Source organism: Vollenhovia emeryi, unplaced genomic scaffold, assembly GCF_000949405.1.
Source record: "Vollenhovia emeryi isolate VEMERY1.0 unplaced genomic scaffold, V.emery_V1.0 DF939182.1, whole genome shotgun sequence".
NCBI classification, from domain to species: Eukaryota; Metazoa; Arthropoda; class Insecta; order Hymenoptera; family Formicidae; genus Vollenhovia; species Vollenhovia emeryi.
This window is the reverse complement of record NW_011967184.1, coordinates 563857-577549: the sequence shown is the minus strand read 5'-3', so window position 1 is coordinate 577549 and position 13693 is coordinate 563857. Positions and strand designations below refer to the sequence as shown.

Here is a 13693-nt window from a genome sequence, read left to right as displayed (position 1 = left end):
GATGAAAAATATATTTCGGATGAAAATTAAAATGTCAATTTTTTTGTCTCGTTGCAAAAGTATCTCTACAAAACCGCATTGTTTGTGGGTTGATATAATAACACTTTGTACATTATATACGTGTAACAGATGACACGCTACGTCGCGCAATCACATTGGGCTGACCGTGAGCCATTGAGTGGATTATCAAAAGAAATACGATTCGCGGGAGCGATCGCATTGTATCGAGAAGTGGATGATGTTATTATCCAACCACGTCGGTACAGCTCCCGAGTCCTTAGCCATTGTAATTCAATGACACTCGACCGTTCCTCTCCCGTCTCGGTCGCACAACGCGTGTAGCTTCTCGCGTGACGTTGCACAGCCGATCTAATTCACCTTATCGCAAAAGAGTCGACGCGATCCTCTCGTTCGATAAGGCAAGATTAGCTCGTAATCGGGATTGCGAGAAAAATTGCGCACGGCGCGAGTGAACCGTTAGAACAAATACATATTTGTATTTGTTCAATTCCTGACAAATGTGCATATTTGAGAAAAAGGAAAGCCATTTTATAAGCAATATGACTTTGCCTTGCGGAAGGGACTTTTTAAACTGAGATTTTTCGCCTAAAAGAATTTTTTTAGCGGACACGCCTATCCGCGCAGAGCAGGAATCCATTGTTTAATTTAATTTCGGTCAAAATGTCGCACGCCCTCTCTCTCTCTATCTCTCTCTGGTTCAACTCTGTTCTTCTAAACATGGAAAATAAACCGGAATTTCGAATAACGGCGGACTGATGCGAAATACGCTGGCGCGCGAGTCTATAATTAATGTTCAGCAAATGTTTGAGTGTACTTGTCCCACGATATAACGAGAAACGTAAAATATAAATCCGTCGCGGAGGGAGCAGTCGCGAATTTAGCCATTTCGATTTTACCCCATCGGAGAAAAAGACGCTCCGCAAACACGGAGCTTTATAAATACATTTCAAACTATATTTATTCTTCTGGTTGCGATTTTACGCGATTCGAGCGAAGTTTAAAGATCCAACGTGAGGCGAATCGCTCGCGTGAAACGTCGCACGCTCATAAACAGGAGTTCTCTCGCCCGAACGTTCGCTCTCGCGCGATTTAAACAGCCCTCGTCGTCGCGAACGCTCTCGGCGCTGTTCCTCCCGGTAGGGGACCCTGCAATCAGAAGACTGGCCAAAAGAGTTCGTCAAATTCCTGCGAGTGAGAGAGAAACATGGGCTACGATTCTACGATCGTGGAAGAGTGAGATCTCTGGAAAACGCTAGAGACCCTGTAATCGGAGACTCTAGCGTCTTCTAGAGACCCTGTAATCAGAGACTGGCCGTAAGAGTTCGATTCTACGATCGTAGAAGAATGAGATAGCCGACGTTTCTCTCTCACTCGCGGGAATTCGACGAACTCTTATGGCCAGTCGGTGATTACAGGGTCTCTACTCCCGGGAATCGTCCAGGCCACCTCGCGAATGCAGGTGTAATCGCACCCGCGCGCCTCGACCGCGGCGGCATGCACGTGCGTCCGCTACACCTGATAGCGAGCGCAACGACGCACGACGCCGCGATAACGTTATCGGTGATGCGCGATCATTTTTCTCCCCCGATCAAGGCCTGTCCCACGTCATCCTGATTAATATGCGTGCCGAAAACGCGCCCCGAAAAAAGCCGGCCCCGGGGCCCGTCCGTCCCCGGCGCCGGTTGAACTTTGACCGTAAAAATCTCTCGGAAAAAACGAAAATCAGCATGCAGTCTCGAATACTCTTACGCACGCACTTGCGGATTAGTATCCCTTTAATCGTATCCCTAGACCACAGGCTGACTGATCGGAAAACAGTTTATTCCGCGAGACAATCTTACGGATCGCGACGCTTCTGGGCGCGCGCGTTATCTGGCGAGCCTCTCTTTCAAGAAGGCGCAAGCTGCATGTTTCCCCGACGATATAATGCGCGATTTTTCCACGTATTCGAGCTGTCAGGCTCATAGATACCGCAATAAATCAGATAAACACATGTGTTAACGTTCCCGAAATGGAGTTTGGTTTGCTGCAAGCTCGGGTTTCTCGACTTGCCTATCTTTCGCGTGATAAGTGCCAATAAATTGTCCCGCTCGCGGCCAGCGACGCTATCGCGAGTCCCAAAAATATGGTCGTGGTATCGATGTGCAAAAGAGGTGTTTGACATGAAAACGGTCAAGAGATTGCCGATCGAAGCGACAGCGGGGGAGAAAAATGGCACCGTTTATCACCCCCTTTCTCGAAAACAAAAGTGGGAAAGAGGCGATGGTTTGCGAATGTTTCGCTCGTCGATTGAATAAGTGCCCGGCGAATTATATAATATAATAATCGAGTATTTACGCGCTCGCTGCCTGAGGTTAGTTAATTAATCAGCCTGAGCAAAGCAATTAATCAGCGTGATAACGGTATGTACGCGCCGATGTTTGGCTGCGAATACCGTTCGAGATTCGTTCGCGGCTCACGAGGGAAAATTGCATTTATGACAGTTAATCCGGATAATCTAACGCTTAAGAGAGATGTTTCATTTCTCGGATAATCTTCTGGAGACTCGCGTGATTTGGATATAGACACAGACGCCTGGGACACTCTGCGTTTAGGACGTAATATTCTTTGCACTTGATCTAAGACACCGAAGGGACCAGTAATTGGCACATTTCTGTGCTTATACGTGCACGGCGAATGTTACGTGCAATAAGTGTGACGCAATTCCGTGACGATGCCTCGACGAAATTTTGAATAACAAATCGCAAAGTATCTTATCGCCCGCATTTATACTCGTGCAATCATTTTCGACGCACGGAAATAGCTCGAGGAGCAACTGTCCCGTCGTTCTGAAACTGCGCTTGGCCCGAAGATTCCCCGTGCGATTGTGGGTCTTGAAGATGATCGTCGAGCTTGATTCTTAGTGGAAGGAAGTTTGCGAGGATTTCTCTTTCGAGAAAGACTTTTCCACGACATTTTTAGAGGTTCTCCGAAACCTAATTTCCCTCCCTCCTCCTGCTCCTCCTCCTCGATGCCGCCCAAGACTCTTTTTCTCTCCGCTGAAACTTCCGAGGGGGCTTTTGCGTCAACGGCGATTCTCTCTTTCTCTCTAGCTCTCGCGAATTATACCGTCGCGCAATTTTGACCGTGCTATTTGCGCGCGCTTACGAGCCTCTGCCTCCGGCTGTTTAGCAACATCGTGACGATGCGCGATTGTACATACACACGTACGTGCGCACACATACAATCGAGCAGTCGATACTCGGCACGGCTGAAATTATCACAGTACACACGGGTCAGCGAGTTATCACGAATACAGAACAGGGCCCGCGGACACGTCATTCCCTGTCAGTCGGTGGGAATCATCGCGATCGAACGCACGTACATCATTATGCCCGCCCAATGGCACGGAAAACGCTAGTAAATAACGATGCAAGACCGGTAAAAGTGCGCCGCGCGACATTTCGGAACGCGGTGTAGAAGCGCGAACGAAAGTAGGCCTGAAATCGATGCTTCGAAGAAGCTGAGGCACAAAAGCTGGAGTAAATTGTACGTCCCGATCGAGCTCTAACGTATGTATCAACCGAATAACAGTGTGCCAATACGGCTACATATGGCGATGTCGTTACCTTTAATCAGAGTACCTGGGGAAAGCAATCGGCGGAGAAGACACCCTCAGAAAGGATTTCTGTTACCGAGACAAACAATTTTCTTGACGCATTTATATTTCTCGCAACCTCATTTAGTATAAAAATAAGACAATATCAAAATAAAAGCAGTAATTCTTATTCTCTCCTCCATCGAATTAAAAAAGATTGACTTACTATATTGAGACAAGAGTAATTTTATTTATTCTTGCGTTTAGAATAAACTTTCCCTCCGTCTTGGCACCACGGTATTCGACAAAAGACGATACTATCATTTTATTCTAGATCTTATAATTTTTCACTTAAGATTAAAATAAGGTGGAGTGGGGTAAAACCGACCCAGAAATTGTAAAGTTTACTTTAAACTGATGTATTTTCTATCTATTCCACTAAAACCTAATAATCTTAGTGTTTTTATTTAGCGCATGGTTCATTCTTTAAGTTGCATTAATTTGGATTAAAAATAACTTCTGAAACTTATGATTTAATAAATTAATAAATTAACAACAGTGCTGCTAGGGCGGACTTGCCCCGGAACTGGGGCAAAACCGCACCTACCTGTTTAAAAATTATATTGAATGTAATATAATATTTATAATATAATATAATAATATTTTATTACTATAAAGGAAACTTACCTTACTATACTTTGTGCCTATCGAAGATAAACACATAGATTTGTAAACTATTGCTTAAATTATCGTTTTATAATGCTTAAACTCAATCTTTGCTCTGCACCTGGAAACACCATGAACTTTCTCGAACGAGTTAAACGGGGGAATCACAGAATACATGGCGGCTACCTATGTTGATCATTGAATGCTAACCAAAGGAAGATTTCTACCTTACAGTTGGTACAATGCAACGTATATTCGAATAAATAAGGGCCTAGTGCGGATTTGCCCCGTGTACGGATTTACCCCACTCCACCTTACTCCTTTCTCTGTAATAAATATGATTGGCGCTATATCGATCTTATTTTATGATACATTCAAGTGTATTGGATCCGGAAACGTTACAAGAACAACTCTTTATTTTGAGACGATTACAGGATCTTGATTGTTTAAAATTAATTTTAAGGCTTTGAGGAAGTCAGTTTTACGGCATTTAAACAATCAAATTGCTTTTTCCATCTAGAACATACACAGTTGAAAAATTTGTGTTAAATTTAACAGATACCTATCACATGTCCCAAACGGTCCACACAAATTTTTGTGTTAATTTAACATAATATGGATATGTTAAAGGATCACACTAATAGTCTGTTAATATTTTAACACAAAATAAATGCAAATCTCAAAATCATTTAACATAAATTTTGTGTAAACTTAACATATTTTTTTAATGACAAAATGAATTTTAAAAATGTAATTTCATAATAAATAGGAATGTATCTTCGGGGAGGTAGGCACTAACAATAAGACACGCCACTTATTTTTCGGCGAGAAAAGTAACGGGCTAGGATTCGAACCTAGGACCTTCAGCTTGCCAGGCGAGTGCTCTTCCAACTGATCTATCCAGGCCCAGATGTAATAATTAGCCAAATGGTCCGAGATCACTCTCTTATGTTATATAGAATAAAATCAACATTTCATTCTGTAAATTTTAACAGATAAATCTTGTTACTAATAATATAGAACATATGTATTGTGTAAGATTACAAAATAAGTACACATTGTGTTGTTTTAACATTTCTTTTCAGTTATTTTAATAATTTTACATGGAAGGTCAATTAACATAAGAGCAATCTGTTAAATTAACACATGAATGTGTTAACCATTTAACACAAAAATTTTAACGGGCATTTCTTTTAACAAGAAAACACAAATTTTCCAACTGTGTATGCTCTTGAAGTGGCTAAAGAGCGATGGACTATATAAATAGTGCCGATTAAAATACAATACATACGTGAGTTAAGTAACAGTGTGCTGCTATATGGTGTCGTTGGCTTCAGTCAAGGCGCATGAGAAAGTGGCGGTCGACAGATAATCACTAAAGAACTGCTTCTTAAATAACAGTATTAGAAACGATCGCAAGATCTCGGCCGTTTGGAATTAACTTGGACGCGACCGAATTTCTTTTTACGTCCTTTCACGATAGCGATATTAGGGCCCATCAAACAAAGGGCGAATCGCTAAACTAAGCTCGTTTAATCCAAGCTGCTCGCTCAACCGAACTTTCTTTACTTAACTCGAAACGTAAACGCTTTTCGCGTAATTCATTGAAAATACGCCGCTCCATTCACCGCGTCCGGAAGGAGTTATTTCGCGGAGCATTACGCCGCTTTTCAGAGTGCACGGGCGTTTTTCCTACGAGTGCGCTGGAGGGGGGGGGTGAAAATTTTCGCGGGGATTCGCCCGAATCGCGATGGTTTTTGCGCGACTGGAGATTTTGGCGACGTGAGATTTTTGTGATTAGCCGCAAGATACAGGGCAAAATTCGGCGAGATTCGCGAACAATTGCGCGGTCAAAGTAGTCTAAAAAAGAAGAAGAAGAAAAAGAAGCAAAGAACCGCGGCTCGTCGATGCGGCCGCTGCTAAGTCGCCACCGACATCGGCAGCGCCGGCAAAGGTGCGACGCGCAAAGCGGGAAATGACGGATTATTAAATTAGAGTCGCCATGACGACCGGTGGTCAAGAAAATGGATGGCGAGAGTCGGCTTGCTGGCGACGCATTAAGCGTCAATCGGTCGCGGCGGTTCCGCTCGCGATCGCGAAGCGAAATGTGACGCGCGGTGGCCATCGAGTACGGTTCGTTAAAACACGATCTTATCCCGGGAGATCCGATCGCCCGCGTTGTGATCGGATCGCGCGTGTATCCACGCGACCGCGACCACCTGCGATCTAATGAAATATCGTCGGAATGCAGTGTCCAGTGCGGAAACCGACTCGTCGATCAATCGGCGTATCTCGCTGAAAATTAATTACGTTGCAATCGGGCTCTACACTTGTCGAATAACCGTGAGAGATCTTGTCAATAATTATCACGATCGAGGAAGATATTGTGTTATTAACGAGTGTTTTCTCTCCTATAATAGCCGCGACATTTTTACATGACGATTTACGTCTTAGGGCCAATTTCACAAATGTCTGTTAACTGTTAACCAGAGTTCAGTCAACTCCCTATCTATTTCTATCTTGTTCTCTAAGAAGAGGTAGAGAGTCAATTAACCTTCGGTTAGCAGTTAACCGACGTTTGTGAAACTTGGGGTGGTATTACATTTGTCGTACGACAAATTTAGGTGCGTTGATTGGCTGCAGAATAGTAAAGTTCTCGAGTACCTAGAAATTTTCTATCTAGCAGCCAATCAACACGCTTGAAAAATTTGTACGACAAATGTAATATTAGGCCTAAGATGTTCTGCAGAATCGTGAAAGGGTTATCGAGCTTCCTACGATAACCTGCACACATTCTTTGAGTGAAAGAAACGTATTTTCCTCCTTTGTAATCGTACAAGAAACACGAGCTTTGTAATAAAGTCAGTGATTCAACCACTTTGCGAGAATAGTGAAACATAAAAAAATATTAACCTTTCAGTTAAACGAAATAAAATCATTTTAGTAATAAGTAAATTAAATTAAACGACGGTTAGATTCGCCGTAAAATACAGAACAGATTTCAGTTTAAGTCTCGCGCCATTTCTGCAGAATTTCTATATAGCAGGGAATATTGTGGGAAGCCGAAACGAGTAAAGATTGCCTGCTAGCGCTGGTAAACTTGTAAAAAAAAAGAATCATTTTCAAACCAGTAAAAATTGTCAATTTTCCAAAAGTCGTGCTAAGCTTCCCGTTATTTCGGGTTACGTTTGTCTAAAATTAATTCCCTCATATCCATACATAATGTTTTTCACATTGATATGAACGAGAGATGTTCAGAAGTGTTTTTCCTTATCCCATTTTACGGTGTACAATATTTAATCTAACTTAATGAACGTGTCGGCAAGTCGTTTTTAGTGGCGTAAAAGTCTGCTTAATTGAAATGACGACAGTCGGGTTGTTCACGTGAGGAAAGGGATTTGTAAAATTGTACCTTTAATCAGACGCATCGGCTGCTGTTGAATTTTGTAGCTCTGTGAACGCGAGATGCGCGCGAGATTTCGGACGGATGAAAATTTCATCGTTTGTTCGGCGTACACATCGGCACACACTTAGTGCATACTTAAGTGGCATTACTAAATAAGCGAGGGTAGTTAAAAGGCTGTACGAGTTTCCAGCTGTGTGAAACACGCGCAGCCGCCGCTTTCCGTCGCTCATGAAAGATTTAATGTTTCACGTATTAACACACCGCGAATTTTATGCAGCCCGTACCATTCATACATTTTGAGTCGCCGCCTTTTGTAAATCCAGTTCGACCAGGATGATCGAGGAATGAAACGCGGATGAAATTAATAATGAGAGAGAAACGGCACACGTCCCAGATGTCCGAGTGAGGATACTGCAAGTAGCTTTGCGAGAGCCTACACTACCCTCAGAAAGGATTTCTGTTACCGGGACAAAAAATATTCTTGACGCGCTTATATTTCTCACAACCTCATTTTGGTATAAAAATAAGACAATATCAAAATAAAATCAATAATTCTTATTCTCTTCTATCGAATTAAAAAAAGATTGGCTTACTATATTGAGACAAGAGTGATTTGTCGTTGTTCTTGCGTTTAGAATAAATTGTCCCTTCGTCTTACAACGCGCGAAGTTGGCACCGCGATATTCGACAAAAGACGATTCTAGATTTTAGAAATTTTCATTTAACATTAAAATATATTCCTTTCTCTTTATAATAAATATGATTGGCGCTATATCGATCCTATTTTACATTCAAGTGTAATAGCATTGGATCCGGAAATGTTTTCTGTGGGTGTAATGTCAAAGCTTGTATTTTTCGTCCTAGAGCCATCAGTTTATCTTCCCCTTATTGAAATCTTACCCGAGATCTTCTATATTATATATATTTTATTAATCGATTATATAACATTGCTACTTATTCGTTACGTCGCGTGCAGCGTGAGGAACTTTCACGTTGTCTTCAATTTCCGAAGGGCTCGGAGCACGGATTGATCGGCGAAACTCCCGCGCGTCCGCGAGCCTCGGCAAATCGTTGACAAATCGAAATCGCGCGGAATTTATCATCGGCAGATCGATTGTGCGCTCGTCGGGATTCGTCGCCCGAGACGAATCTCCGAGACACGAGGCCGCGCTCCTGTTTGCGGGAATTACCGCGAAACTCGATTTCTTCCGCATGTCAATCCGTCTTGCTTGCAGGCGGAATTTCCCCGGCGCGGTAAAAATCTGCACGCGACCCACGTCGATCGGGAGAGGGAGGAAACATCAGGAATCGCCGGGCGATGTTTTATCTGGACGGGAGAGACGGCGCCAAGTACGCCTCGTCGTCGCCCAACGACGAGGAGAATTTCGGCTGGTGGCTGAGCGATCGGGAGATCGCGGTATGGCCTGGATCGCGTCGCGTCAGGAATCATCGATCACCCGGATCGCCCGCGTCGACGCCGTCCTGCATCGACTCGGACGATTCGGGCAGCTTCGCAAGGGATGTCTCGGGGCAGGAACAGGAGAGCGGAGTCTACGAGACGATCGAGCTGTGCACGTTCGCGCAGGGCGATCTCGATGTCGAGCTGATCGAGAGGGACGCCAGGGAAACGGTGAGTGCGGCGACGTATCTTATTAATACGCGCGATCTCGAGGCTCAGCCCTGTGTTCTGTAAAGGCTTGTGTCCACGCTGCTGGAACTTGGTCCAAGTTGTAGTTTCGAGAAATGTGTTGCCAATCAACTTGCAGCTGTTCCATAAGAGCTGCAAGTTGAATCACTACACATCTCTCGAAGCTACAACTTGGACCAAGTTCCAGCATCGTGGACACAGCCCTTAAGATGTTCGCTCTGCTATGTAACAATCAGTCAGTGAATTGTCACTGATTTACAGTTATAAGTATGCCACTGCGATTTTTAGCGGTATAGAGAAAAGTCCCCTATTTTCTGCTAAATTAGCAGACATCATCTGTTGATTCCACCATGAATTTTTTACCCTTGGAGTGAAGTCTGTTTAGTGGAAAATTTATTGTTAGATCGTGTATTTGTGATTGAATTGGGACGTTGAAAACCTACCATCTCATATTAGAATCCTATCGCATAAGTAGAGGACTTTCCTCTACTTACAACTGCAAATCAATGACTATTCACTGTTTTCGGTGATAATCCACTGATTGACTTTCAGAGAGTATAAGCTTGTAAATCTTTAGGCCAAGTTTCACCAAACGTCGTTTAACTTCAATCTTAGTTTAATTAATGTTTGTCTCTTTCTGAAGTAACAGTTAGAAAGAGACAGAGAATGAATTAAGCTAAGCTTAAAGTTAAACAACGTTGGTGAAACCGCACCTTAGTCTCTCTTCTTCTTGCTCTACAGTGCCACGTAGCTTTTAGCAACACAGCGTCGCCGAACATTTTTACAGAATATACTCGTTTTAGATTGGAGTCTTACGCTCTTTAAATCGAAGCCAGTTTTGATTCAAGAAAATTTCTACCGAAGGAATACACAATAAGTATATGTGTATATGTTATTAATAGATACATATTTATACCAGGGCTGTTACTGTTGATAACTTCGAAGCTTCGAAAAGTTTATTCGCGCGAGTGGCGAATTTCTTTAAAGAACACTAAAAATATTGTAAATAAAAGGTACTTGTTTATATATGTTGAAAAATAGATAATTACTTCAAAATTATAATTTTCAAGTGCTATAACATGCACATTACAAATATGCAATATGAATGTTACAATTATATTGTTTTTAATCTTAGTATTCCTTCGAAGCAGCGAAGTTCGAATGTCGAAGCCCTCGAAGGAAATCACCAGTTCTAATTTATACAATATCAATACAAACACGTATATACTGTATATTAATAGATGAATATTTGCGATTTGTCCGGTTAATGAAACGTGAGGTGATCTCAAATAATAAACGCGAATAAACTGTTCTGCTTCCTCTCGTCGCAAAGATCGCGCGTATAAACCCGCCGGGTGTAACTTCGCTAATGTAATTCAAGTCATTTGGGTTCAAGAAGCGGCGTATGAAGCCGAGACGCTGAACAGCGTTTTCAAAATATCCGTTCGGACTGGCTGAAATGTTGCTCGCGCGAGAAACACACCCCGCTGCCGCCACTCGCGTACTTACAGAATTGAACTATCAGACGCTGTTAAATTAATTAAACGGCAGATGTGGCGCGGCGGCGCACTTTAATTTTGCACTCGTCGAATTTTCCCGTTCATGTTTTCCTTTCGGCGGGAAGTTGGTTTATTTACAGCGAGCACACACAATCTCCGTGCGCGCACGTGGTTGCGTTTCACGTGCGGTGGTACATTTCTCGAACTTCAGCCTGGCGAAGCGTGAATTTTTATCTTCATTTGCGCGATTTTTTCTTTCTTTCTTCTCCTCCCCCTCTTTTTCTCTCGCGACGTCGACGAATTACGCGAATTGCATCCAATCCGATTATCCGGTCGCAAGAGACTGCTCAGATAATTAGATAGCTGAGCAAATAAATGTAAAGGGGCTGGTCGATATCACTTGCGCACGCGAAGATACGTGCGGGCACTCGTCATTTAATTCGCAAATTAGTTTGCGAATTTGTCAGTGTTCGCAATTTTCCCGTTAGTGCCTCGAGTATCTTCCCTTCTCCCGTTTCCTCTTGGCTCCAATTTTCATTCGCGTTTGTCAGAGTCGTAAAACGTTTCGATACGACGTCGCGAGGGCTTGACGACACACGCCCGGCCCCGTCGAGACCCGAGAGCGACGGAGTCGCGCGATTAATAAATAATCCCCCTGCGTCGGGATGCAGAGCTCGCCCGCGGCTGCAACCGGCGGCGAGCGCAGCGCCGAGGAGGAGCGCGTCAATCCCATCTGCTACACCCCGGAGAGGCTGATCAGATCTCAAGAATACCGGATACTCGTGCCGTCCCCGCGCCGCTTCACCTACTCCCAGGCGAGACTCGCGCCGGAGAACGAGAGCGGAGGATGGAGATACCGTCGTTGCCGAAAGCGGCTGCTCAGCCGTCTCATCGATTCCGAGGAAATCGGTAGGCAAATCTCACAATCCCGGTCTTCCTCTTCATCTCCTGGTCCCGTTCCCGTTCCTCTTCCTCCTCTCGTTCGATCGAGGCTCCGAGGAAGGAAGCGCCGACTGGTCGCGACGGGTCCCCTCGAACCGCGGCGGCGGCTTCGCGCAAAGCCACCTCGTGGAAACTCGCCGGCACCTGACCTAATAAAGTTCCGCGGTTTACCAATGCGCGGGCATCGAGTTGCTTGACGTATCAGATTTACTTGGTTTCCTTCGTCCACGGGACCGCGGCCTCGTAAAGATGCCGAGTGGCGTGAGACTGCGAAACTGCCACGAGCATTGTTACGGCCGGGCTTCGATTGAGTCTGTGCCGGGAAGACTGAACAAAGTTAATGGAAGCAGCGATCATCCCGGACTCGAGCCCGATCGGCACTCTCTCCGGCAACCGCGACGAAATTATGCGGATACACGGAGAGAATGTCCTCCTAAAATTTACCCTGAAAATCATGCAATCGCGCACCCACAGAAAACATTGCCGGTACCAATACACTTGAATGTATCATAAAATAGGATCGATATAGCGCCAATCATATTTTCTATAGAGGAAGGAGTATTTTAATCTTAAATGAAAAATTCTAAAATCTAAAATAAAATGATAGTATCGTCTTCCGTCGACTATCGTGGTGCCAAGATTGAGGGAAAATTTCCTCTAAACTCAAGAATATATTGTATAAACTTACGCTTATATAAGTTACTCTTGTCTCAATATAAAGTAAGTCAATCTGTTCTAAATCGATAGAGGAGAATAAGAATTATTGATTTTATTATGATGTCTGATTTTTATACTAAATGAGGTTGCGAGAGATATAAATGCGTCGAGAATATTTTTTGTCTCGGTAACAGAAATTCTTTCTGAGGGTGTGGGACATGGTACTTGGAAGAATTTTATGAGTTTTTTTAGTTTTAAGAGACTTCAACAATAACTTGACCATGTCTGGCAATTTTTATGTTCAAAACTCGCAACGTTTCGACCATGTTTCCTGGTCCTTTTCAAGTGATCTAACGGTACAAATACGAGAAAATATTTTTAAACGATTAATACATAAATAAGTTACAAATAAAAGTCGGGGGTATTAAGATTAAGAGCTGTGATATGAGAACGAATTGCATCAGTAAAAACCGTTGTCATGGATTTACGGAGCCAATGTATGGTATTAAGGCAGGATACCACCTTTGACTGCGATTTTGGAGGCGTTTTTCATGAATTTTTTTGCATACAAAGAGTGCCCAGAAACAAAATCGGTTTTAGTCATTCATTAATGTAACTTTAATCTGTAATTACCAGGGTTGGGAAAGTTACTTTATAAAAGTAACTAGTTACAGTTACAGTTTCTTCGCTAACAATGTAACTAGTTACAGTTACAAGTTACCAATTCTGGAAAGTAACGCGTTAGAGTTACAGTTACTCGAAAAGTAACGAATCGTTACTTTGCAGTTACTCCCTTGCAATAGAAATAAAAATATCGAATCTGCATCTGAATTGTAAAGCGGCAATAAAGGCGTTTATGCGCAAATGCAAGGCCTAATGCGATCTGTGGAGGTTGAAAAAATATATAAAGTAACTATTAATGTAACTATTAAATTAGTTACTAGTTATCAAAAAAATGTAACTGAGTTAAGTTACAGTTACAGATGTAGAGAAAGTAACGAAGTTAAGTTAGAGTTACCAAAAAGAAGTAACTGTAACTGTAACTTCGTTACAAGTAACGAGTCACTTCCCAACCCTGGTAATTACAAACTGAAAAAGTTACAAATAATCTCTTGTAGGTGGCGGCAAAATACATTCCTTTGGAGGAACACCGTTAGACGGCGTGTCAAATTCCGCTCTGTACGTGGCTCCTAGAAAAAAAAACCAAAGAATGTTCCTATTAACAACAATATTTTTTAATGCGGTACGTAGGGATTTTACGAAATTTCGATTTTTGA

The 13693-nt window shown here is 43.0% G+C and overlaps 1 protein-coding gene across 4 annotated transcripts in view; it reads left to right on the top strand.

The window, feature by feature from the left end:
• Positions 1-1433: 1433 nt before the first annotated feature.
• The window catches only part of LOC105562913, a 17509-nt gene continuing 5249 nt past the window's right edge, over positions 1434-13693 (top strand). Inside the window, exons 1-3 of one of the 4 annotated variants that reach the window (XM_012014083.1) lie at positions 1434-2374; positions 8906-9300; positions 11489-11726. In XM_012014083.1, coding sequence (XP_011869473.1) covers positions 8989-9300; positions 11489-11726 — 550 coding nt within the window. In that variant the 5' untranslated portion in view covers positions 1434-2374; positions 8906-8988. Of the gene's footprint in view, positions 2375-3138; positions 3573-6347; positions 6398-8905; positions 9301-11488; positions 11727-13693 lie in introns of those variants that run through there. The other 3 variants (XM_012014082.1, XM_012014081.1, XM_012014084.1) reach the window with 3 other exon arrangements.